Source organism: Procambarus clarkii, chromosome 1, assembly GCF_040958095.1.
Source record: "Procambarus clarkii isolate CNS0578487 chromosome 1, FALCON_Pclarkii_2.0, whole genome shotgun sequence".
NCBI lineage: Eukaryota > Metazoa > Arthropoda > Malacostraca > Decapoda > Cambaridae > Procambarus > Procambarus clarkii.
This window is the reverse complement of record NC_091150.1, coordinates 59,756,919-59,784,545: the sequence shown is the minus strand read 5'-3', so window position 1 is coordinate 59,784,545 and position 27,627 is coordinate 59,756,919. Positions and strand designations below refer to the sequence as shown.

Below are 27,627 nucleotides of genomic sequence, written 5' to 3'. Positions count from 1 at the left end.
CATGTGGTGCTTGGCGCATTGCTTGCTATTGGCCACACTACAGGAAGTGTGTTGTTACTTGTTATACTGGGTATATTCGTTATGACTGTGTCATATCATGGGTATATTCACTGCTACTGTGTCATATCATGGGTATATACACTGCTACTGTGTCATATCATGGGTATATACACTGCTACTGTGTCATATCATGGGTATATACACTGCTACTGTGTCATATCATGGGTATATACACTGCTACTGTGTCATATCATGGGTATATTTACTGCTACTGTGTCATATCATGCGCATATACACTGCTACTGTGTCATATCATGGGTATATACACTGCTACTGTGTCATATCATGGGTATATACACTGCTACTGTGTCATATCATGGATATACGTTGTTACTGTGTAATATTTAGGGTATATACACTCCTACAACATATGGCATCATGGTTATATATATATATATATATATATATATATATATATATATATATATATATATATATATATATATATATATATATATATATATATATATATATATAGTGACGGGAAAATGAAGGAGTGTAGATGTTCGGAAGTCCTCCTAATGGCTGGTGTCAATGCCTATCACATTAAAGAAAGAAAAAAGATCGACTACTTGGCTGTTGTCTGTGGTAGAGTAAGGGAAGACACGCAAAACACAGAGTATGAACAATGAAACTTTAATTAAACTGAAAGCAAATTAAAAACAAAGACAATACCTTGGCTATGTACAGTGCAAACAAACAAGTAAAAAAATATAATATAAAAATTAAGAACAGGGATGACGTTACTCTATAATATAAAGACAAAATGAAATAACAGGTGCTGAGAATAAAGCGCTAGCTGAGAAACATCCACCTGATAGACAGAGCGTATATCAGTTAGTTGTTCACGGCTTGAGAGCACAAGGATATTCTAACATCAATGGCTGGTTCAAGCCCTGACATCGACTTGGTAGAGGGCGCTGAGGTGCAGGTGTTCAGTCGGCGGGTCACCAATCAGAAGCAGGCAGGCTGGGAATGGTAGTTTGCTGGTTGATGACAGAGGCGAGCCGGCATGGAGGGAGTGTGGAGTAGGGGGAGTTTAGGGTACGTTTGCCTCCTGGTCAAAACGTTTTGTGCTACTGGTAGACGTATCGTGAAGGCAGCATTTTATTGTTGTATGTATATAAGTAACTTCATGTAGGGAAGAGCAGGTTCAATCTCTCTTGAAAGAGATTATCGTCACAACTCTCCCCCGAAGCCTGCTCTAATGGGTGAAGTTAAGTCTTCAGATGGTAGAGTGGTAGGTGTAGCTGCTTCTACCTCATAGACTCTGGAGAGGGCGTCTGCTATGATGTTGTCAGAACCCTTGATGTAGAAGATCTCCAGGTTGAAATTCTGCAGATACAAAGCCCATCGTAGAAGTCGTTGATTGTTGAATTGGGCTTGCTGCAAGAAGCGTAGGGGATTGTGGTCTGAGTAGATGGTGGTAGACCGAGCACATTGTAGGTAAGATGCAAAGTGCTGTAAATTCAGGACGATGGAAAGGAGTTCCTTTTCCGTTTATATTTAGCAGACAAAGAAGAAACTGACTACATCAGATGTGCGAAGTCGGCTGACACCTACAGCCTCATCCACCGGCTTACACCAGAACCACCTTCCAGTAAGAAGTCTTGGTATAGTTATGATAAAGTGAGTACAGATCAAGCGAGCTCTCAATTATATTGTAAGTATTGCAAACTCTATGGACATACCACGTTTATATTTAGTTTGGGGGGAATTGGGGGGGAACACGAATATTTGGGGGGAACACGTCTCAAGAATTCCTCAACTAGCATGAGGTTGACGAGTTCTGAAAATGTAGAGACATGAGCTGCTTCCAGCCATTTCATGAAATATCTTTTCTTTGTATTGGCAAATTCTAGAAAGGTGGTGGTACTTGCCTTAAGATGGTCACGGAATTTTCGTCTGTAGCTTTCGGTGGAGAGAAGGTAGGCGTCCAACACTGCTTGCTTCAGGGTCTGGTAGTCATTCTCAGACGCTAAGGTACTGAGAGTAACTGCAGCTCTACCTGTGAGATGCACTCTGAGAAGGGTAAACCATTGCTCTGCAGGCCAGCTAAGTTTTTTAGCTAGGGTCTCAAAAGTGGTGAAAAATACATCGATCTCTGTCTCAACGAATGGTGGCATTAACTTACTTGCATGGGAGACATTGAAACTTAAGGGAAGACTAGCGGTAGCTTGTTGGCGCTGAGTGTGGTGTGTAGTTTCCAACGTGAGTTCTTGTTGACGACATGCTAGAGCCATATCGGCTTGCTTCTTATCATGCTCGCGTTGCATCTCCAGGTGATGTTGTCTTGCTTCAAGCTGTTCTCGCTCACTCTCTTGGAGTAGGGCCATCTCCCGTTCCTTTAGGGCCACCTCGCGTTCTTGTTGTTCTTTCTTTATGGCCGCCTCACGTTCTTGTTCTTCTTTCCTTAGGGCAGCCTCTTCTTTCTTTAGGGTCATCTTGCGTTCCCTTATTTGGAGAGCTTCTTTTTGTTGTTGTCGCTCAATGTTTGCTAGTTCGAGCTTCAATTTTATAGCTGCCAGCGCATGTTTATCTGCAATAGAATAATTTTCGTGAGTGTCAGAGTCAATCTTCCCTTCATCTAAGAGGTGATCCAATATTAAATTGTGCAAGTCATTTTTGTTGGCTCCATGGGGAACATCTAGTTGATACTCGTGTGCAAGAGTTTGTAATTCGGTCCTCTTGGCACGACTTAAGTTCCTTATTTCATCTGCTGGATCGTTACGAAAAGCTTGGAGATGAAATATGTTGAAAAATAGTAAATAAATGTACAACGAATATACTTGTGATATGGAAGTGTCAGTAACAGGATGACGTGACAACTGGTAACTATCCTGTGGAATTTTAATCGTTAATAATTAACGTTAATTTTAGTAGGGTAAATGATTAGTCAATCAAAACCACAGGAAATCTTGTACCTGGTACTCAATGTAAGAGAATAAGGGCAAGAAAATCCTACTAAATAAATGAAACCGATAGTTTCTAAAACAAATGAAACATTTAATTGTTTCAAAAGTGAATAAGGTAGTCCAAGAACGTAGGCATACCTTGCCGAGTCTCTATAGGACAGAAGCAGGGGTTTTCCCACTAAGTGAAATATGATACTTACAGAATTAGCGAACTTTGTGCTCTGAAAAAAGAAAGCTAATTCCCTACCTAAGTAAATATCATCATCTCTGACCGACGTGTAGGGGTGCGAGTGTCAACTGGTGATGAGAACTGCTGTTGAGGTCCCAACTCAGCAACTTAGTCAGTGCTAGAGGAACTATGGCTCTCTGTATCCTCCTTCGGTCGGATTGCAGAAGATAATGTGCTTTGACCCGAAGACAAATCAAAGTACCAGGGTACCAGAATGATGATCTGTCTGAGACTGAGAAATATCCTAGGGACAAAAGGTGGAATACACGAGTAATAACACTGACGGAGGGATGACCAATTAAGAGAATGACTGAGGCCTTCAGTCACCATGTAATCCAAAGTTATCCAACACTCACAATATGCTACTCTCGGAAAGCACAAAATACACAGAACCATATAAACATTAAAAGTAATGAAAATATTGAAAAGCAACTGTATCAAAGCCAAGTACACTTACCACAAATTGAAGTTCTAGTACTAGTACCTGAGTGAGGCTCCCGGACAGGCCCCCAATTAATGTGACGAGAAAATGAAGGAGTGTAGATGTTCGGCAGTCATCCTAATGGCTGGTGTCAATGCCTATCACATTAAAGAAAAAAAAAGATCGACTGCTTGGCTGTTGTCTGTGGTAGAGTAAGGGAATACATGCAAAACACATAGTATGACCACATCCGTGGTGTAGTGGTAAGACACTCGCCTGGCGTTCCGCGAGCGCTATGTCATGGGTTCGTATCCTAGCCGGGGAGGATTTACTGGGCGCAATTCCTTAACTGTAGCCTCTGTTTAATGCAACAGTAAAATGTGTACTTGGATGAAAAAACGATTCTTCGCGCAGGGGATCGTATTCCAGGGACCTGCCCGAAACGCTACGCGTACTAGTGGCTGTACAAGAATGTAACAACTCTTGTATATATCTCAAAAAAAAAAAAAAGTATGAACAATGAAACTTTAATTAAACTGAAAGCAAATTAAAAACAAAGACAATTCCTTGGCTATGTACATTGCAAACAAACAAGTAAAAAAATATAACATAAAAATTAAGAACATGGATGACGTTACTCTATAATATAATGACAAAATGAAATAACAGGTGCTGAGAATAAAGCGCTAGCTGAGAAACATCCACCTGATAGACAGAACGTATATCAGTTGTTCACAGCTTGAGAGCACAAGGATATTCTAACTTCAATGGCTGGTTCAAGCCCAGACATCGACTTGGTAGAGGGCGCTGAGGTGCAGGTGTGCAGTCGGCGGGTCACCAATCAGAAGCAGGTAGGCTGGGAATGGTAGTTTGCTGGTTGATGACGGAGGCGAGCCGGCATGGAGGGAGTGTGGAGTAGGGGGGAGTTCAGGGTACGTTTGCCTCCTGGTCAAAACGTTTTGTGCTACTGTTAGACGTATCTTGAAGGCAGCATTTTATTGTTGTATGTATATAAGTAACTTCATGTAGGGAAGAGCAGGCTCAATCTCTCTTGAAAGAGATTATCGTCACAATATATATATATATATATATATATATATATATATATATATATATATATATATATATATATATATATATAATTAAATATGACCGAAAAAGTAAGATTAATAATTCTAACACGAATTTTCTCAATCTTTCGTACATTACGCTTCACTGTTGGAGGTAAATAAAAAATCACTTCTCCAAAATTCATTTTTATTTCTAGTCTGACGCGACACGGGCGCGTTTCGTAAAACTTATTACATTTTCAAAGACTTCACAAATACACAACTGATTAGAACGTATCTCTGATTTTATATCTACATTTGAGTGAGGTGGGAAGGGTGATGTGGCATTAACACAAGACAGAACAGGAGGGGATATTAATAGGGTATTAAAAGTATCAACACAAGACAGAACAGAAACAATGGGTATTGAATAGAAGTGTTTGTAGAAAGCCTATTGGTCCATATTTCTTGATGCTTCTATATTGGAGCGGAGTCTTGAGGTGGGTAGAATATAGTTGTGCAATAATTGGCTGTTGATTGCTGGTGTTGACTTCTTGATGTGTAGTGCCTCGCAAACGTCAAGCCGCCTGCTATCGCTGTATCTATCGATGATTTCTGTGTTGTTTACTAGGATTTCTCTGGCGATGGTCTGGTTATGGGAAGAGATTATATGTTCCTTAATGGAGCCCTGTTGCTTATGCATCGTTAAACGCCTAGAAAGAGATGTTGTTGTCTTGCCTATATACTGGGTTTTTTGGAGCTTACAGTCCCCAAGTGGGCATTTGAAGGCATAGACGACATTAGTCTCTTTTAAAGCGTTCTGTTTTGTGTCTGGAGAGTTTCTCATGAGTAGGCTGGCCGTTTTTCTGGTTTTATAGTAAATCGTCAGTTGAATCCTCTGATTTTTGTCTGTAGGGATAACGTTTCTATTAACAATAACTTTCAGGACCCTTTCCTCCGTTTTATGAGCTGTGGAAAAGAAGTTCCTGTAAAATAGTCTAATAGGGGGTATAGGTGTTGTGTTAGTTGTCTCTTCAGAGGTTGCATGGCTTTTTACTTTCCTTCTTATGATGTCTTCGATGAAACCATTGGAGAAGCCGTTATTGACTAGGACCTGCCTTACCCTACAGAGTTCTTCCTCTGAAGAACTCTGTAGGGTAAGGCAGGTCCTAGTCAATAACGGCTTCTCCAATGGTTTCATCGAAGACATCATAAGAAGGAAAGTAAAAAGCCATGCAACCTCTGAAGAGACAACTAACACAACACCTATACCCCCTATTAGACTATTTTACAGGAACTTCTTTTCCACAGCTCATAAAACGGAGGAAAGGGTCCTGAAAGTTATTGTTAATAGAAACGTTATCCCTACAGACAAAAATCAGAGGATACAACTGACGATTTACTATAAAACCAGAAAAACGGCCAGCCTACTCATGAGAAACTCTCCAGACACAAAACAGAACGCTTTAAAAGAGACTAATGTCGTCTATGCCTTCAAATGCCCACTTGGGGACTGTAAGCTCCAAAAAACCCAGTATATAGGCAAGACAACAACATCTCTTTCTAGGCGTTTAACGATGCATAAGCAACAGGGCTCCATTAAGGAACATATAATCTCTTCCCATAACCAAACCATCGCCAGAGAAATCCTAGTAAACAACACAGAAATCATCGATAGATACAGCGATAGCAGGCGGCTTGACGTTTGCGAGGCACTACACATCAAGAAGTCAACACCAGCAATCAACAGCCAATTATTGCACAACTATATTCTACCCACCTCAAGACTCCGCTCCAATATAGAAGCATCAAGAAATATGGACCAATAGGCTTTCTACAAACACTTCTATTCAATACCCATTGTTTCTGTTCTGTCTTGTGTTGATACTTTTAATACCCTATTAATATCCCCTCCTGTTCTGTCTTGTGTTAATGCCACATCATCCTTCCCACCTCACTCAAATGTAGATATAAAATCAGAGATACGTTCTAACCAGTTGTGTATTTGTGAAGTCTTTGAAAATGTAATAAGTTTTACGAAACGCGCCCGTGTCGCGTCAGACTAGAAATAAAAATGAATTTTGGAGAAGTGATTTTTGATTTACCTCCAACAGTGAAGCGTAATGTACGAAAGATTGAGAAAATTCGTGTTAGAATTATTAATCTTACTTTTTCGGTCATATTTAATAATATATGTCTACAGGAAAGACTGCTACCAAAATATACTAATATATATATATATATATATATATATATATATATATATATATATATATATATATATATATATATATATATATATATATATATACATATATACATATATACATATATATATATATATATATATGTGTATATCACGAAAATAAACACTTGATTAAAAATATGACAATGTCAGACCACAGAGGAAAAATGAAACAGAAATTTCCTTAAGTACTTTCGTATATTAATACGAAAGTGCTATATTAATAATAGCACTCCTTCTGAAGATGTATTAATATACGAAAGTACTTAAGGAAATTCCTGTTTCATTTTTCCTCCGTGGTCTGACATTGTCATATATATATATATATATATATATATATGTTTCATTGAATATGACCGCATATTCTGTATTTATTATTTTCTGGTTTAGGGCTTCTATCCCTCTAACTATTTTCTTAGCATCAGGGCTTAATTGAAATAGGAGTTCTCCAAAACTCATTTTCGTACTTTTAAGGTGAAGAAAAGAAGTGATTTACTATAGAGTGTATTACACTTATTTGTATAATTTGCACGACGTTTCGAACCTCCATGGTTCATTCTCAAGTGAACAGATCTTACAATACTAGTTAATTTTATACCCGCATTAGGTCAGGTGATAATACAATGAAGGTGAAAACATGGGATACATAAGGGATAAACATAGGGGCTGCAGAAGGCTTATTGGCCCATATGAGGCATCTCCTATCTAAACACAAAGATTAATCTAGTGTAATTGGCCTGTTATGTTGGACATTGTCTTCTGTGTTGGCATCGATATGTTCTTGTCTTGTCCTTACTCTCATGGTGGGTAGAGTAAATAGTTCCGTGATTTGGGTGTTCATGGTAGGTCGCTCTATTCTTATGTGAATTGCCTCAAGAATTTGTAATCTTCTTGAATCTTGGGTTTTGTCTATTATGCAAGTATTCTTGTTCAACATTTCTCTTGTTAGAGTAATGTCATGGGCTTGTCTCATGTGATTCCTAGGGGCACCAGATTGAAGATGGCATGTCAAACGCCTCGTCAGCTTGGTCGACGTCATACCTATGTACTTACATTGAAGGTTACATCCTTCGTGGGGGCAAGTGTACATGTATACAACGCTTGACTGCTGTAGAGGGTTCTCCGTCGGCTTCGGGCTGTTTTTGATAAGGAGTTCGGAAGTCTTCTTGGTTTTGTAGAATATTATCAGGTTTATGTTTTGGTTAGGAGTAGTGCTTTTTACTCCTTTACGGATTATTTCTTTCATTATTCTTTCCTCTTTTATATGTTCACTGTGCATGGTTGATTTGTAATATAATTTTATTGGGGGTGTTGTGGTTTCTGTTCTAGGTTCTGAATTATACCAACGGTCCAAGTGTCTTCTTATAGCAGCGTTTATTTCCGCGTTGCTATATCCATTGTTCACCAATACCTGAGTTACTCTTTCAAACTCTCTACTCACGTTGCTCCATTCAGAGCAGTGGGTAAGCGCTCGACGAATATAAGCATTGAGAACACTGGCTTTGTATCTTTGGGGGCACTCACTTCTACCGTTCAGGCATAATCCTATGTTGGTGGGCTTGGTATATACGTTGGTGCTTAAAGAGGTTCCTGTTTTTGTTATTAGTACATCCAAGAATGGCAGACTGTTATTTTCACTATTTTCATGTGTAAATCGGAGTACTGACTCTCTCTCTAGGTGTCTTTTTAGGTCAATTAGTTCATCTGAGTCTTTTACTATTACGAATATGTCATCTACATAACGGCAGTATACAGTTGGTTTTTGTCTGCTACTGAAGACCCTATCTTCGATGGTTCCCATATAAAAATTAGCAAATAAAACTCCTAAGGGGGAGCCCATTGCTACTCCGTCTATTTGTAAATACATGTCTCCTTGTGGACTGATGAAAGGGGCTTCCTTTGTACATGCTTCGAGAAGACTTTTCAAGTGTGGCTCAGGTATGTCTAATTTGGGGGTGCTCTCGTCTCTGTATACTCTGTCCAGTATCATTCCTATGGTTGTGTCGACTGGGACGTTGGTAAAAAGGGATTCAACGTCCAGGGAAGCGATGATTCCATCGGGCTGGGTAGATTTGATCAATTCTAGGAAATCTGCTGATGATTGTAGACTAAACTTACTTGGAGTGTATGGAGTTAGGAGTTCATTGAGTTTCTTTGCCAGGTGATAAGTTGGGGTTGGTATTTGGCTGATTATAGGGCGAAGTGGGTTACCTGGTTTATGCGTCTTAACATTGCCGTACGCATATCCTAAGCCATAGTCGCCTTGAAGTTTATTGATATGCACACTACCTTTCTTTGCGTTGATTGCTGTAATTGTTTTGTTTACTTTCCGCTTAAGGTCTTCTACGGGGTTCCTCGTGATTCGTTGAAATTTGGAGTCGTCACTTAGGATGTCGCTAATTTTGTTCATGTATTCATGGGTAGGAATCAATACATATGCTGCTGTTTTGTCGGTAATCACGGAACTATTTACTCTACCCACCATGAGAGTAAGGACAAGACAAGAACATATCGATGCCAACACAGAAGACAATGTCCAACATAACAGGCCAATTACACTAGATTAATCTTTGTGTTTAGATAGGAGATGCCTCGTATGGGCCAATAAGCCTTCTGCAGCCCCTATGTTTATCCCTTATGTATCCCATGTTTTCACCTTCATTGTATTATCACCTGACCTAATGCGGGTATAAAATCAACTAGTATTGTAAGATCTGTTCACTTGAGAATGAACCATGGAGGTTCGAAACGTCGTGCAAATTATACAAATAAGTGTAATACACTCTATAGTAAATCACTTCTTTTCTTCACCTTAAAAGTACGAAAATGAGTTTTGGAGAACTCCTATTTCAATTAAGCCCTGATGCTAAGAAAATAGTTAGAGGGATAGAAGCCCTAAACCAGAAAATAATAAATACAGAATATGCGGTCATATTCAATGAAACATGTTTGAAAGAAAACCTGCTGCCAGTATACACCAATATATATATATATATATATATATATATATATATATATATATATATATATATATATATATATATATATATATATATATATATAAGCCTATACTTGCATAAACCACAAGTGAAGATAAACAATCTTTGGACAACACCCACCAGTGGGACTCGAACCCAGAAAGCACAACTACCTTCCAGTAGCTGGCATAACTAGTATGCTTTAACCCACTACGCCATCAGACTTTACAAAAGAAGTAGATAGTTCGAGATATATATATCTCAAACATCTCTACCTCCCGAAGGCACCAGATGAGTGAGGGGTCAGTCTGCAATTTTCGTCAAGCCACTGTCAATGTGAGAGAACTCGTGTCCAGCTTATAAGCCTATACTTGCATAAACCACAAGTGAAGATAAACAATCTTTGGACAACACCCACCAGTGGGACTCGAACCCAGAAAGCACAACTACCTTCCAGTAGCTGGCATAACTAGTAACCTTTAACCCACTACGCCATCAGACCTTACAAAAGAAGTAGATAGTTCGAGATATATATATCTCAAACATCTCTACCTCCCGAAGGCACCAGATGAGTGAGGGGTCAGTCTGCAATTTTCGTCAAGCCACTGTCAATGTGAGAGAACTCGTGTCCAGCTTATAAGCCTATACTTGCATAAACCACAAGTGAAGATAAACAATCTTTGGACAACACCCACCAGTGGGACTCGAACCCAGAAAGCACAACTACCTTCCAGTAGCTGGCATAACTAGTATGCTTTAACCCACTACGCCATCAGACCTTACAAAAGAAGTAGATAGTTCGAGATATATATATCTCAAACATCTCTACCTCCCGAAGGCACCAGATGAGTGAGGGGTCAGTCTGCAATTTTCGTCAAGCCACTGTCAATGTGAGAGAACTCGTGTCCAGCTTATAAGCCTATACTTGCATAAACCACAAGTGAAGATAAACAATCTTTGGACAACACCCACCAGTGGGACTCGAACCCAGAAAGCACAACTACCTTCCAGTAGCTGGCATAACTAGTATGCTTTAACCCACTACGCCATCAGACCTTACAAAAGAAGTAGATAGTTCGAGATATATATATCTCAAACATCTCTACCTCCCGAAGGCACCAGATGAGTGAGGGGTCAGTCTGCAATTTTCGTCAAGCCACTGTCAATGTGAGAGAACTCGTGTCCAGCTTATAAGCCTATACTTGCATAAACCACAAGTGAAGATAAACAATCTTTGGACAACACCCACCAGTGGGACTCGAACCCAGAAAGCACAACTACCTTCCAGTAGCTGGCATAACTAGTATGCTTTAACCCACTACGCCATCAGACCTTACAAAAGAAGTAGATAGTTCGAGATATATATATCTCAAACATCTCTACCTCCCGAAGGCACCAGATGAGTGAGGGGTCAGTCTGCAATTTTCGTCAAGCCACTGTCAATGTGAGAGAACTCGTGTCCAGCTTATAAGCCTATACTTGCATAAACCACAAGTGAAGATAAACAATCTTTGGACAACACCCACCAGTGGGACTCGAACCCAGAAAGCACAACTACCTTCCAGTAGCTGGCATAACTAGTAACCTTTAACCCACTACGCCATCAGACCTTACAAAAGAAGTAGATAGTTCGAGATATATATATCTCAAACATCTCTACCTCCCGAAGGCACCAGATGAGTGAGGGGTCAGTCTGCAATTTTCGTCAAGCCACTGTCAATGTGAGAGAACTCGTGTCCAGCTTATAAGCCTATACTTGCATAAACCACAAGTGAAGATAAACAATCTTTGGACAACACCCACCAGTGGGACTCGAACCCAGAAAGCACAACTACCTTCCAGTAGCTGGCATAACTAGTATGCTTTAACCCACTACGCCATCAGACCTTACAAAAGAAGTAGATAGTTCGAGATATATATATCTCAAACATCTCTACCTCCCGAAGGCACCAGATGAGTGAGGGGTCAGTCTGCAATTTTCGTCAAGCCACTGTCAATGTGAGAGAACTCGTGTCCAGCTTATAAGCCTATACTTGCATAAACCACAAGTGAAGATAAACAATCTTTGGACAACACCCACCAGTGGGACTCGAACCCAGAAAGCATAGTAGGCTGAGAAGTGCGTTCTGGCTACTAGGTACGACATATATATATATATACTCATCTGGTGCCTTCGGGAGGTAGAGATGTTTGAGATATATATATCTCGAACTATCTACTTCTTTTGTAAGGTCTGATGGCGTAGTGGGTTAAAGCATACTAGTTATGCCAGCTACTGGAAGGTAGTTGTGCTTTCTGGGTTCGAGTCCCACTGGTGGGTGTTGTCCAAAGATTGTTTATCTTCACTTGTGGTTTATGCAAGTATAGGCTTATAAGCTGGACACGAGTTCTCTCACATTGACAGTGGCTTGACGAAAATTGCAGACTGACCCCTCACTCATCTGGTGCCTTCGGGAGGTAGAGATGTTTGAGATATATATATCTCGAACTATCTACTTCTTTTGTAAGGTCTGATGGCGTAGTGGGTTAAAGCATACTAGTTATGCCAGCTACTGGAAGGTAGTTGTGCTTTCTGGGTTCGAGTCCCACTGGTGGGTGTTGTCCAAAGATTGTTTATCTTCACTTGTGGTTTATGCAAGTATAGGCTTATAAGCTGGACACGAGTTCTCTCACATTGACAGTGGCTTGACGAAAATTGCAGACTGACCCCTCACTCATCTGGTGCCTTCGGGAGGTAGAGATGTTTGAGATATATATATCTCGAACTATCTACTTCTTTTGTAAGGTCTGATGGCGTAGTGGGTTAAAGCATACTAGTTATGCCAGCTACTGGAAGGTAGTTGTGCTTTCTGGGTTCGAGTCCCACTGGTGGGTGTTGTCCAAAGATTGTTTATCTTCACTTGTGGTTTATGCAAGTATAGGCTTATAAGCTGGACACGAGTTCTCTCACATTGACAGTGGCTTGACGAAAATTGCAGACTGACCCCTCACTCATCTGGTGCCTTCGGGAGGTAGAGATGTTTGAGATATATATATCTCGAACTATCTACTTCTTTTGTAAGGTCTGATGGCGTAGTGGGTTAAAGCATACTAGTTATGCCAGCTACTGGAAGGTAGTTGTGCTTTCTGGGTTCGAGTCCCACTGGTGGGTGTTGTCCAAAGATTGTTTATCTTCACTTGTGGTTTATGCAAGTATAGGCTTATAAGCTGGACACGAGTTCTCTCACATTGACAGTGGCTTGACGAAAATTGCAGACTGACCCCTCACTCATCTGGTGCCTTCGGGAGGTAGAGATGTTTGAGATATATATATCTCGAACTATCTACTTCTTTTGTAAGGTCTGATGGCGTAGTGGGTTAAAGCATACTAGTTATGCCAGCTACTGGAAGGTAGTTGTGCTTTCTGGGTTCGAGTCCCACTGGTGGGTGTTGTCCAAAGATTGTTTATCTTCACTTGTGGTTTATGCAAGTATAGGCTTATAAGCTGGACACGAGTTCTCTCACATTGACAGTGGCTTGACGAAAATTGCAGACTGACCCCTCACTCATCTGGTGCCTTCGGGAGGTAGAGATGTTTGAGATATATATATCTCGAACTATCTACTTCTTTTGTAAGGTCTGATGGCGTAGTGGGTTAAAGCATACTAGTTATGCCAGCTACTGGAAGGTAGTTGTGCTTTCTGGGTTCGAGTCCCACTGGTGGGTGTTGTCCAAAGATTGTTTATCTTCACTTGTGGTTTATGCAAGTATAGGCTTATAAGCTGGACACGAGTTCTCTCACATTGACAGTGGCTTGACGAAAATTGCAGACTGACCCCTCACTCATCTGGTGCCTTCGGGAGGTAGAGATGTTTGAGATATATATATCTCGAACTATCTACTTCTTTTGTAAGGTCTGATGGCGTAGTGGGTTAAAGCATACTAGTTATGCCAGCTACTGGAAGGTAGTTGTGCTTTCTGGGTTCGAGTCCCACTGGTGGGTGTTGTCCAAAGATTGTTTATCTTCACTTGTGGTTTATGCAAGTATAGGCTTATAAGCTGGACACGAGTTCTCTCACATTGACAGTGGCTTGACGAAAATTGCAGACTGACCCCTCACTCATCTGGTGCCTTCGGGAGGTAGAGATGTTTGAGATATATATATCTCGAACTATCTACTTCTTTTGTAAGGTCTGATGGCGTAGTGGGTTAAAGCATACTAGTTATGCCAGCTACTGGAAGGTAGTTGTGCTTTCTGGGTTCGAGTCCCACTGGTGGGTGTTGTCCAAAGATTATATATATATATATATATATATATATATATATATATATATATATATATATATATATATATGTCGTACCTAGTAGCCAGAACGCACTTCTCAGCCTACTATGCAAGGCCCGATTTGCCTAATAAGCCAAGTTTTCATGAATTAATTGTTTTTTGACTACCTAACCTACCTAACCTAACCTAACCTAACTTTTTCGGCTACCTAACCTAACCTAACCTAACCTATAACGATAGGTTAGGTTAGGTTAGGTAGGGTTGGTTAGGTTCGGTCATATATCTACGTTAATTTTAACTCAAATAAAAAAAATTGACATAATGATACATAATGACTCATACATAATGAAATGGGTAGCTTTATCATTTCATAAGAAAAAAATTAGAGAAAATATATTTATTCATAAAAACTTGGCTTATTAGGCAAATTGGGCCTTTCATAGTAGGCTGAGAAGTGCGTTCTGGCTACTAGGTACGATATATATATATATATATATATATATATATATATATATATATATATATATATATATATATATATATATATATATATATATATATTGTCATGTTCACAGAAAATGGTACCATCCGTTTTCTATGTGTGGTGGAGCAGACGCCAGAGAAGGTAAACAAGAGCACACAAGACGCTATCAGCTTGGAAGCAGCTAGTCATGTAATTGTTTATAAGTATTTAAGTCAGTAACAAAGCGATGGCTTTATATCAACTCTACAACCAAGACTTCCTCAGTAACACACAAACACCACATTGGCGACGAGGATGAACTGTGAACGCAGGTATTTGTTCAGTTTCAAACACAAGGGAGAAGCATGCTGCCTGGAGGAGGAAGAGAAACTGTGAGCGCCATACCCGATGCTGTATGCTAACCAATGCTGTGTGCTAACCAATGCTGTGTGCTAAACGATGCTGTGTGCTAACCAATGCTGTGTGCTACCCAAGCTGTGCTGACTGAAGAAACTGTGTACTGAGGAATCTGCCGACGCGGTGTACGAAACGACGCCTTCATGCTGTATACAAAACACGATGTTTTGTATACGAAGCGCGCTCTGTGCTAAAATTCTTCACGCTGTGAACTGACTGCTGTACCAACTGTTGCCAACTGCTGTACCAACTGCTGCACCAACTGCTGCACCAACTGCTGTACCAACTGCTAACTACTGCTGTGCCAACTGCTGTGTTGCTGTGAGTAGGAACAACACATGTACACAAGGGTTAGGTAAGAAGTCAGTTGCTGCTATATTGTGCTCTGTTGTGAACTTTTGCATTAAAATGCTTGTGTGCTTTGCAAAATTAAAGTAATTACAGTGAATTCTTGACTAACATATACAGTGCAGTAAGTGTTTAATATTCTGAGGAACATTTAAGTGATAAGTTACATTTATTCAGGAAAAATGGCAAATATACCTCAGTTTCCTGCATTTGATCTTGACTGTGACCAGACAAACCTGTCACAGTGGTGGACCAAATGGCTTAAAAGGTTTGAAAATTTGTTGATAGTTTCTGACATCAAAAATGCTGAAAGAAAGCGTGCCTTTCTACTTCATTATGCAGGTGATAGAGTTTGTGACATCTTTGACACACTGAAAGACACTGGTGGTGCCAAAGATTATGACACTGCCAAAGCCAAACTAACAGAGAATTTCAAACCAAGACAAAATACTGCAATGGAAATTATGCATTTCAGGAGAGCCAGACAACTCTTTAATGAAACTGTAGATCAATACCATACACGTCTGCAGGGTTTAGCAGCCCATTGTGAGTTTGCTGATGTTGACAAAGAAATCAAACAGCAAATAATTGAAATATGTACATCTACACGTCTCCGTCGAAGAGCACTAGAACTTGTTGATGATGAAAGTTCTCTTACCAAGATACTAGATATGGCTCGTCGAATTGAAGATGCTGCACGTGATGCTCGTGTCATGGAGTGCAATGCCAACAACAGTTCTGCCACTGTTACTAACAGTGATGAGGTACATAAGGTTCAGGGAGGACACCGTGATCAAAGAAGATATCATGCCAAACCTAACAGTAAATTGAGCCGAGAACCACATCACAACTTGGGTCATGGAACAAGACTCAAGCAGTCACAACGACCCACATCAGAAGGTGTCAACAATAAATGTTACAATTGTGGAGGAGACTACCCACACCAAGGTAGTGTTTGTCCTGCTCAAGGTAAGAAGTGCTATGAGTGTGGAAAACTGGGTCATTTTGGTGCTATGTGTCGTTCTGCACTAAAGAAACCACAGTCAGTGAATAAAAGCACTGTACGAGGATCAGGTCAGAGGGGTCGAGGTGGTAAACACAATATTGCACCTCATATCCAGAATGTTAATAATGTACAAGACAACATTTCATTATAACCAGTCTCAGATGACAGTGAATGTGATTATACTTATGGAGTACAAGCAATCACAGAATGGAATGATCTTCCAAAAAACCCAGAGACTATAGTATACATTGCTGGCATTTGTCTCAAAGTTCTCATAGACACTGGGTCAAACATTGACACCATTGCTGAGTGCCACTATGAGAAATTTAAAAAACAGTTCCCAAAGCTTGAGAACTATAATGGCAAAGCCACTGCCTATGCTTCAAAGGTAGCCTTGCCAGTGATTGGAACTTTCACTGCAGAGATTAAGTCAAAGAATGCAATGCTCACTACTACATTCCATGTTGTTAGGAATGCAAAGGAGTCTTTACTCAGTTACAAGACTTCAACCAAATTGGGGCTACTTCAGCTTTCTAATGCTGTAGCAGTGGAATCTGCAAACAATGTTGATGGTATTGTTGCTGAATTTTCTGATCGATTTAAATCCATAGGTTATACTGATAGCTAAGTACATCTGCATATCAACCCAGATGTAATTCCAGTTGCCCATCCACATCGCCGACAACCATTCCATACTCGCAAGAAAGTCGATGCCGAACTGGATAGGCTGATGGAACTAGATATCATTGAACCAGTAACAGGCCCAACACCATGGGTAAGCCCAATTGTCACTCCACCAAAGCCGAAGAATCCAGATGAGATACGCAATTGTGTGGACATGCGTGTTCCCAACAAGGCAATAATGCGTGAACGCCATCCTACACCCACTGTAGATGATATGATTTACCGCTTGAATGGTGCAACTGTATTTAGCAAGTTAGATTTAAACAAGGGCTATCATCAGCTTGAACTTGATGATGAGAGTCGATTCATCACAACGTTTAGGACACATCGAGGTCTGTATAGGTACAAGCGCCTGAGTTTTGGTATCAACAGTGCTGCCGAGGTATTCCAGCACATCATCAGCCAGGTATTGCAAGATATACCTAATGCTGACAACATGTCTGATGACATCATTGTTTATGGCCGTACCCAAGCTGAACACGACAAAGCTCTTCGTGCAACATTGCAACGCTTACGAGAAAAGAATTTGACGCTAAGCCGAGCAAAGTGTGAGTTCAATCAACATAAAATTGAATTCTTTGGACATGTACTTAGTGACAAAGGTCTGTCTCCAGATCCTAAGAAAGTTGCAGATATCAAGAATGCTGCACCTCCTTCAACGTCCACTGAAGTACATAGTTTTCTGGGAATGGCAAACTACTGTTCTCGCTTCATTCCAGATTTTGCTACCATTACGAAGCCTCTACGTGAGCTCCTGAAGAAAAATGCATCATGGTACTGGAGCGATATCGAACAAAATGCATTTGATGCTGTGAAAGATGCACTAGTAGAGAATGCGACTACTGCGTATTTTGATCCATCAATGGACACTGAGTTAACGGTGGATGCTAGTCCTGTTGGTTTAGGTGCTGTTTTAGCCCAACACAAACCTGGTCAACCAGATTCCAGAGTAGTAATTGCCTACGCCAGCCGTTCTCTCACAGATGTTGAGCAACGATACAGTCAGACAGAGAAGGAAGCTCTTGCTCTTGTATGGGGCTGTGAACACTTCAATGTGTATCTGCTTGGTGCACCCTTCACCACGATAGTCACTGACCACAAACCATTGGAGACCATCTTCAACAATCCAAAGTCCAAACCACCAGCTCGCATTGAGAGATGGGCTCTTCGTCTGCAACCATACAACTTTACGGTGAAATACAAGCCGGGTGCAGGCAATCCCGCTGATTATATCAGTCGACATCCTGCCAACAGTTTCACCATCACCAAGCATCAGCAAGTTGCCGAGGAATATGTACACTCTGTAACCTGTGATGCAGTCCCTAAGGCTCTCACTCTTGATGAAATCCGTACTGCAACCCTCGAGGACCCAACTCTGCAAGCAACGCTGGATGCATTGACTAAGAAAAAGTTTCCACGCATCCCACCCTCAGGAATTGACCAAGATGCATTCAAAGCACTTGAACGCATCCAGACAGAATTAAGTGTTACGCAACAACGCGACACCGTGCTGCGAGGTACTCGTATCGTCATTCCAGCTGTTCTCCAGCAACGTGCTCTGAAGCTTACACATCAAGGACACCAAGGTCTTGTTAGGACCAAACAGCTGCTACGAGAAAAGGTGTGGTTTCCTGGCATTGATCGTCAAGCAAAGGATATGCATGATGCCTGTGTCCCTTGCCAAGCTGCAGTGGATACTTCAAGACCAACACCTCTACAACCTTCACCACTACCTGCTGCACCATGGACGGAAAGCTGATGGTAGCCGAGGCTATTTCCCCATCAGCCCGCCGGCACTCTCATGGTAATCTTGGGTATAGTATTTTATCAAATCACCTCATTCTTTGGGGCACACGTGAGGACCACAAATGCAAACAAGCCTGAATGGTCCCCAGGCATACATGCAACTGAAAACTCGGCTACCATCAGCTTTTGTCCGGTCGTGATGGTCGAGTGGATAAGGTGCTCTGTACACCAGTTGCATAGTGCTCCTGGCAGTATGGGTTCGAGTCACTTCTGGGGTGTGAGTTTTCTGTTGCATGTGTGCCTGGGGACCATTCAGGCTTGTTCACATTTGTGTTCCTCAAGTGTGCCCCAAAGAATGAGGTGATTTGATTAAATGTTATACCCAAGATTACCATCAGAGTGCCGGCGGGCTGATGGGGAAATAGCCTCGGCTACCATCGGTTTTTGTCCAGTCGTGATGGTCGAGTGGATAAGGTGCCCTGTACACCAGTTGCATAGTGCTCCTGGCAGTATGGGTTCGAGTCACTTCTGGGATGTGAGTTTTCAGTTGCATGTATGCCTGGGGACCATTCAGGCTTGTTTGCATATATATATATATATATATATATATATGTCGTACCTAATAGCCAGAACGCACTTCTCAGCCTACTATTCAAGGCCCGATTTGCCTAATAGGCCAAGTTTTCATGAATTAATGTTTTTTCGTCTACCTAACCTACCTAACCTAACCTAACCTAGCTTTTTTTGGCTACCTAACCTAACCTTACCTATAAATATAGGTTAGGTTAGGTTAGGTAGGGTTGGTTAGGTTCGGTCATATATCTACGTTAATTTTAACTCCAATAAAAAAAAATTGACCTCATACATAGAGAAAAGGGCAGCTTTATCATTTCATAAGAAAAAAATTATAGTAAATATATTAATTCAGGAAAACTTGGCTTATTAGGCAAATCGGGCCTTGAATAGTAGGCTGAGAAGTGAGTTCTGGCTACTAGGTACGACATATATATATATATATATATATATATATATATATATATATATATATATATATATATATATATATGTCGTACCTAGTAGCCAGAACTCACTTCTCAGCCTACTATGCAAGACCCGATTTGCCTAATAAGCCAAGTTTTCATGAATTAATTGTTTTTCGACTACCGAACCTACCTAACCTAACCTAACCTAACTTTTTCGGCTACATAACCCAACCTAACCTATAGAGATAGATTAGGTTTGGTTAGGTAGGGTTGGTTAGGTTCGGTCATATATCTACGTTAATTTTAACTCCAATGAAAAAAAATTGACCTCATACATAATGAAATGGGTAGCTTTATCATTTCATAAGAAAAAATTTAGAGAAAATATATTAATTCAGGAAAACTTGGCTTATTAGGCAAATCGGGCCATGCATAGTAGGCTGAGAAGTGCGATCTGGCTACTAGGTACGACATATATATATATATATATATATATATATATATATATATATATATATATATATGTCGTACCTAGTAGCCAGAACTCACTTCTCAGCCTACTATTCAAGGCCCGATTTGCCTAATAAGCCAAGTTTTCCTGAATTAATATATTTACTATAATTTTTTTCTTATGAAATGATAAAGCTGCCCTTTTCTCTATGTATGAGGTCAATTTTTTTTTATTGGAGTTAAAATTAACGTAGATATATGACCGAACCTAACCAACCCTACCTAACCTAACCTAACCTATATTTATAGGTAAGGTTAGGTTAGGTAGCCAAAAAAAGCTAGGTTAGGTTAGGTTAGGTAGGTTAGGTAGACGAAAAAACATTAATTCATGAAAACTTGGCCTATTAGGCAAATCGGGCCTTGAATAGTAGGCTGAGAAGTGCGTTCTGGCTATTAGGTACGACATATATATATATATATATATATATATATATATATATATATATATATATATATATATATATATATATATATATATATATATATATATATATATATATATATGCAACAAATACTTAGAGGATCTTGAGAATATATGGCACTTACCAATTTTTTCTACCACAGACATGGCCTAATATTTACAATGCTAAGCAGCACACAAACATTTTCCTCTGTTTTCCCGTCCTACTACCAAAACTGGACGAATCACTTCCAAAACAACACACCCTAGACCGGGGTAGAGAGGGGGGGGGACCTACCAAAGCCCACCAAAAGTGACACACAATGTGGGAATTCATTCATATTTGCAAACATACAAGGCTTGAAACCAAAATCAAGAAATAAAGTTAAGTTCATAAATGACCTCCTAATAGAATCGAACTCAATATTTGGTGCATTTACAGAAACCCGCACAAAAGACCACATGGATAGTGAAATCTGGATTCCGAATTATAATCTACATAGATGTGACAGAGTAATTAGGTCAAGTGGAGTAGTAGGTCTGTATATTAAAGAGGAGCTGGCATGCACAAAGCTCCTGAACTCGTCCAATGAGGTGGTAGAGGGACTTGGAATCAAGGTAGAAAATATGAATCTACTTATTATTTTAATATACAAACCGCCAGATGCAACAGTTGAGGAATTCTCTGAACACATCCACAAAATAGAGAATATCCTTGATAACCTAGCAAACCCAGTACCAGATATCATCTTCCTTGGAGACTTCAATCTACCCAGTATAAAATGGAGAATAGTAAACAATAACATTATAGCAGGAAGTCAACCTGGAAATAACCAACCACAGGTCAGAGAACTACTGAGATTCTGTGACAAATTCTCGCTCAGTCAACAGATTACAGAACCAACTAGGAACGAAAACACGATGGACCTGATATTCACGAACAATGAGGAGCAAATCAGAGACATTACTGTCTCAGACACTACGTACTCGGACCACAAGCTCATTGAAGTGCAAACTAACATTAATAACGGTAGTAGGCCCAAGAGAAACAACAAGCGAGAAGGGCTATTCAATAAATTCAATTTTAATAAGAGGATAGACTGGGAGAAAATAAACAGGGAACTTACAAACATTAAATGGGAAAATGTTCTAAGAAATAAAAATCCTACACAGGGAAGAGAAAAACTGACGTTTGAAGCATATGAAGTCTGTCTGAAACATGTTCCTTTGAGGAAAGCCAGAAAGAGGTCAAATGTAGAAAGAGAACGCAGACGACATTACAAAAGGAGGAAGAAACTAACGGAAATGCTTAAGCAGACACGACTCTGTATACAGAGAAGAAATAATTTAAACAGGGAGATTGAAGAATTCGAACAGAGACTAAAGCATTCCTATCAGACTGAAGAAAGGCAACTAGAACAGAAAGCAGTTCAAGAAATAAAAAACCCAAAATATTTCTTCACATATGCTAAATCAAAAGCGAAAACCACTGCTAGTATTGGACCTATTCGTATTCGTGAAGGCTCATACACTGAGGATGACAAAGAAATTAGTGAAATCCTAAAAAAGCAGTATGAAGACACGTTTAGCACTCCGATACTTAGCATCAAAGTGGAAGATTCGGACAATTTCTTTATGAATGATACTCAAACACCTGTAAATATAGCTGATATCAACACGAGCATGGCAGATTTTGAAAGAGAAATTGACAATATGCCCATGCACTCAGCCCCAGGTCCAGACTCATGGAATTCAATATTTATAAAGAAATGCAAAGTGCCAGTAGCACAGGCACTCAGTATAGTGTGGAGGAAGAGCTTGGACACGGGGGAGATACCAGATGCGCTTAAAGCAGCAGACATTGCCCCTCTACTCAAGGGTGCTAGCAAAGCATTGGCAAAGAATTATAGACCGGTTGCACTAACTTCCCACATAATAAAAGTATTTGAAAGAGTGATCAGGAGTCAGGTCACTAGATTCATGGACACCAATGACCTCCACAACCCAGGCCAACATGGATTTAGAGCAGGAAGATCATGCCTCTCACAGCTACTTGACCACTATGACAAAATCACTGAGGCATTAGAGGAAAAACATAACGCGGATGTCGTATACACAGATTTTGCAAAAGCATTCGACAAATCTGACCATGGAGTGATTGCACACAAAATGAGGTCATTGGGTATAACTGGTAAAGTAGGACGCTGGATACTAAATTTCCTGTCGAACAGAACACAAAGAGTAACAGTCAATCAAGTAAAATCGAGTCAGAACGCAGTTAAAAGCTCTGTACCTCAAGGCACAGTCCTTGCACCACTGCTGTTCCTTATTCTCATATCAGATATAGACAAAAACACAAGTCACAGCTTCGTGTCACCCTTTGCAGATGATACAAAAATCAGCATGAAAATTACCTCTGCTGAAGACATTGATAAACTACAAACAGATATTAACAAAGTTTTCGATTGGGCAGCAGAAAATAACATGATGTTTAATGGTGATAAATTCCAGGTACTCAGATACGGCAAAAATGGGGATCTTAAACATAATACAGGGTGCAAAACAGAATTGAATCTGCCCATAGTAGGAAAACAGCATGTCAAGGATTTAGGAATAATGATGTCCGACGACCTAACGTTTAGGGAGCATAACCAAGCAAGTATTGCGTCAGCCAGGAAAATGATAGGATGGATTACGAGAACCTTCAAGTCCAGAGATCCCATCACAATGGTTGTACTCTTCAAATCACTTGTGTTGTCCCGTCTTGAGTACTGCTCAGTACTCACTTCCCCTTCCGAGCAGGAGAGATTGCTGAAATTGATGGAATACAGAGAACATATACGGCACGCCTAGAAGAGATAAAGCACCTAAATAATTGGGATCGTCTCAAAACTCTCCAAATGTACTCACTAGAAAGGAGACGAGAGAGATACCAAATAATATACACATGGAAAATACTGGTGGGACAGGTCCCAAATCTTCACAGTAAAATAGCAACGTACTGGAGTGAACGACATGGAAGAAAATGCAGAATAGAACCAGTGAAGAGCAGAGGTGCCATGGGCACAATCAGAGAACACTGTATAAACATCAGAGGTCCACGGTTGTTCAATGTCCTACCAGCGAGCATCAGAAATATTACAGGAACAACCGTGGACATCTTCAAGAGGAAGCTAGATTGTTTCCTTCAAGGAGTGCCGGACCAACCGGGCTGTGGTGGGTATGTGGGCCTGCGGGCCGCTCCGAGCAACAGCCTGGTGGACCAAACTCTTACAAGTCAAGTCTGGCCTCGGGCCGGACTTGGGGAGTAGAAGAACTCCCAGAACCCCATCAACCAGGTATCAACCAGGACAGGGTTAGAGAGACCTGATACACATACAGTTCAGTAATTTATTGAACACTCAATCAACTACAGAAGGTGATTTTAGTGCTTTTACAGGGCCACTCTAATTTACATAAATAAATACACAAATTTACGCCTGTCCTACATAATCAGTGTTGGAGGTGTCTTTTACACAGTGTCACTAACGTGCGTTTACAAAGGTGAAATGCATTTCTGACCAGCTGACTTCAGACATTGTGCATGTCAGTAATAGTGGTCAATGGTGGCAGCACCCTTGTGAAGCTGTGTTGATGGTGTTATAATGGTGGTGGTGGTCAATGTTGGCAGCATACTTGACACTAAAAAGAAAGATTCTAATCTCTCTATGGCTTATTTGAACACTCAATTTACACCTGTGTCCCCTAGTGCGTGTGTTAAATAGTCTGTCTTTATATACCCTTTCAATTCCTTTGAGAATCTTGGATGTGGTGATCATGCCCCCTCTAACTCTTCTGTCTTCCAGCGACGTGAGGTTTATTTCTCGTAGTCTCTCCTTGTAGCTCATATCCCTCAGTTCGGGTACTAATCTGGTGGCAAACCTTTGAACCATCTCCAGTTAAGTCTTATGCTTGACTATATATGGACTCCATGCTGGAGCCGCATACGCCAGGATTAGTCTGACATATGTGGTATACAAAGATCTGAATGATTCCTTACACAAGTTTATAAAGGCCGTTCTCATGTTGGCCAACCTGGCAGTTGCCGCTGATGTTATCCTCTTGATATGGGCTTCAAGGGACAGGTCTGGCGAGATATCAACCCCCAGGTCTTTCTCTCTCTGAATTTTGAAGAATTTTATCTTTCAAATGATACCTTGTATCTGACCTCCTGCTCCCTGCACCTATCTTCATTACATTACATTTGCTTGGGTTAAACGCTAACAACCATTTGTTGGACCATTCCTTCAGTTTGCCCAGGTCTTCTTGAAGCTTCAAGCTGTTCTCGTCTGTCTTAATCTTTTACATAATTTCAGTATCATCAGCAAACATTGAGAGGAATGAGTCTAAACCCTCTGGGATATCATTTACATATATCATAAACAAGATAGGTCCGAGTACAAAGCCCTGTGGGACTCCACTGGTGACTTCACGCCAATCTGAGGTCTTACCCTCACTGTAACTCACTGCTTCCTATTGCTTAGGTACTCCCTTATCCATTGGAGCGCCATACCAATTACTCCTGCCTGATTCTCCAGCTTATGCACTAGCCTCTTTTGGGGTACTGTGTCAAAGATTTTCCAACAGTCCAAAAAAATGTAGTCCACCCATCCTTCTCTTTCTTGCTTAATCTTCGCCACCTGATGGTAGAATTCTATTACGCCAATGAGGCAAGATTTACCCTTTCTGAACCCTTATTTGTGGTTTGCCACGAAGTCCCTTCTCTCCTTGTGTGCTACTAGGTATTTTCTCACGATCTTCTCCCTCACCTTGCATAGTATACAGGTTAAGGACAATGGCCTGTAGTTCAGTGCCCCATGTCTGTCACCCTTTTTGTAAATTGGGACTACATTAGCCGTTTTCATATTTCTGATAGGTCTCCTGTCTCCAGTGACCTACTATACAATATGGAGAGTGGCAGGCAAAGTGCTCCTGCACACTCTTTCAATACCCATGGTGATATTCCGTCTGGACCAACAGCCATTCCCACGTCCAGATCCAACAGATGTCTCTTGACCTCATCTCTCGTAATTTCGAATCCTTCCAAGGACGCCTGGTTTACTGCCACCTCTCCTAGTGCAGTGACTTCACTTCGTTTTATTGCGAAGAGCTCCTTGAAACTCTTGCTGAGTTTCTCACGCACCTCTCTGTCATTCTCTGTGTACCTGTCCTCACCCGTTCTTAGTTTCACCACCTGTCGTTTCACTGTTTCCTTCCTGATGTGACCGAGGAGTAGCTTTAGTTTGGTTTTGGCTTTATTTGCTATATAAATATCATGTTTTTTCTGTTTCTTTTCTCATACTCTTTCCGGGTTCTCTGGTATCTCTCTCTGCTTTCTGGTGTTCCGTTATTTCGGAAGTTCCTCCACGCCCTTTTTTCAGTTCCTTAGTTTCCAAACATGCCCTATTAAACCACGGATTCTTCTTCTGCTACTAGGTTTTTACCTTTTGGACCGGTGTAAACCTGTTCACTGCCTCCTGACACTTTTGGGTGACATAGTCCATCATGTCTTATACGGACTTAGTTTTGAGTTCTTGGTCCCATGGTATATTGCTTAGGATTTTTTTCCTCTCCTCAAAATTCCACTTTCGGTATGCCAGCCATTTGTTTTCCTGTTCATTTTTAGGGGAAATAAATCCTAGCTAAACTAAGTACTCAAAGATCAATACACTGTGATCACTCATTCCCAAGGGTGCTTCCAACTTAACTTTCCTTATATCCCACTCATTTAGTGGGATATAGTAGTGACTACTACTATAGTAGTAGTCACTACTATAGTAGTGACTACTACTATAAGTTTTGGTTCTCCACGTGATATGGTACCTGTTATGTACTCACTGAAACCTTCACAGACCATAACAACCATGTCCTGAAAACTAGAGCATTTTCTTACCAGCAGAGCTACACCTCCTCCTCCTCTTCTTTCACTCTCTTTCCTCACTACATAGTAATCCAGCAGAAAAAACTGCATGTGTCATGGTTTTCGTTAGTTTTTTCTGAGTGCTATTATGTCTGTTTTTTTCTAGTACCCCATTCTCCAAGTTCACTTGTTTTTTTATCCCTTCTATGTTAGTGTACATTGCCTTGAAGCTCACTTTCTTCAGTTCATTCTCATGTCCCCTTCTTGGTGCGCGTTCTTCTGAGGGAGGAAATTGTTCCATTGATTTGAAGATTTGTGAGGTGGTTAACAGGATCTCAGAGGATATTGGGGGTGAGAGGTGGGGGGGAGGGGTCAAGGGAAGGAGTGGGACAGGGAGAGTATGGGGTAAGGAGGGAGGGAGGGAGGGACAGGGAGGATATGGGGTGAGTGGGGAGGGGGGACAGGGTTGGTATGGGATGAAGGGGGAGGGGGACATGGAGGGAAAGGGGAGAGGGGTAACAGGGCGGGAATGAGGGTGGGGGGGGACTGAGCATTTGAGTCGGGTGCAGGGAGGGTTCCGATGTAGAGGAAGGTGGAGGTGTTGCTGGGATTCTATTTGTAGGTTCCCCCTCTGGGAATGTTGTGTTGAGGGGCTGTGGATTCCTGGTTTTCTCCTCTCACCCTGCGCTTCTTCCTTGCTTCTGCTGCCAGGTCTCTCTCCTGCCTCGTCATCTCCCTTTGGAGAAATGCTTTTTTGTATTCTTCCGCATATTGCAGATGGCCCTTCCTTGCTAGAATACTCTCTTTCGTGGTTTCATTTGCTAGCACAATCTTTATCAGGCGGTCTCTGTCCTTGTTGTAGCAGCCTTACCTATAAACATTCTAAATGCTTTGTTCATCCTTTTCAATGCATCTTTCTGTTCTCTAATGCCCACTGCCACCACTGATCTCTTTCTTTCCATTAGCTGACTAGTGCACATTGCTGCTTCCTGTGAGGTAGCTGCGTTCAT

The 27,627-nt window shown here is 40.8% G+C and overlaps 1 protein-coding gene across 1 annotated transcript; it reads right to left on the bottom strand.

The window, feature by feature from the left end:
• Positions 1-1,716: 1,716 nt before the first annotated feature.
• Positions 1,717-27,627, bottom strand: LOC138363617 (U2 small nuclear ribonucleoprotein auxiliary factor 35 kDa subunit-related protein 2-like). The gene is made up of 3 exons (XM_069322986.1): positions 27,489-27,627; positions 2,378-2,599; positions 1,717-1,739 (listed from the first exon to the last, which is right to left on the bottom strand). The coding sequence occupies exons 1-3, from the start codon at positions 27,625-27,627 to the stop codon at positions 1,717-1,719; spliced, it is 384 nt and encodes a 127-aa protein (XP_069179087.1).

What these genes read in the sequence shown, in the direction of transcription:
- LOC138363617 (XM_069322986.1), bottom strand. Translation starts at nt 27,627, where the DNA reads ATGAACGCAGCTACCTCACAGGAAGCAGCAATGTGCACTAGTCAGCTA. An exon ending in AGCATTTAGAATGTTTATAG is followed by an intron (nt 2,600 to 27,488) that starts GTAAGGCTGCTA and finishes ATTCTATTGCAG; the next exon opens with ATAAACATGCGCTGGCAGCT. An exon ending in GATGGCCCTACTCCAAGAGA is followed by an intron (nt 1,740 to 2,377) that starts GTGAGCGAGAAC and finishes GTATGTCCATAG; the next exon opens with AGTTTGCAATACTTACAATA.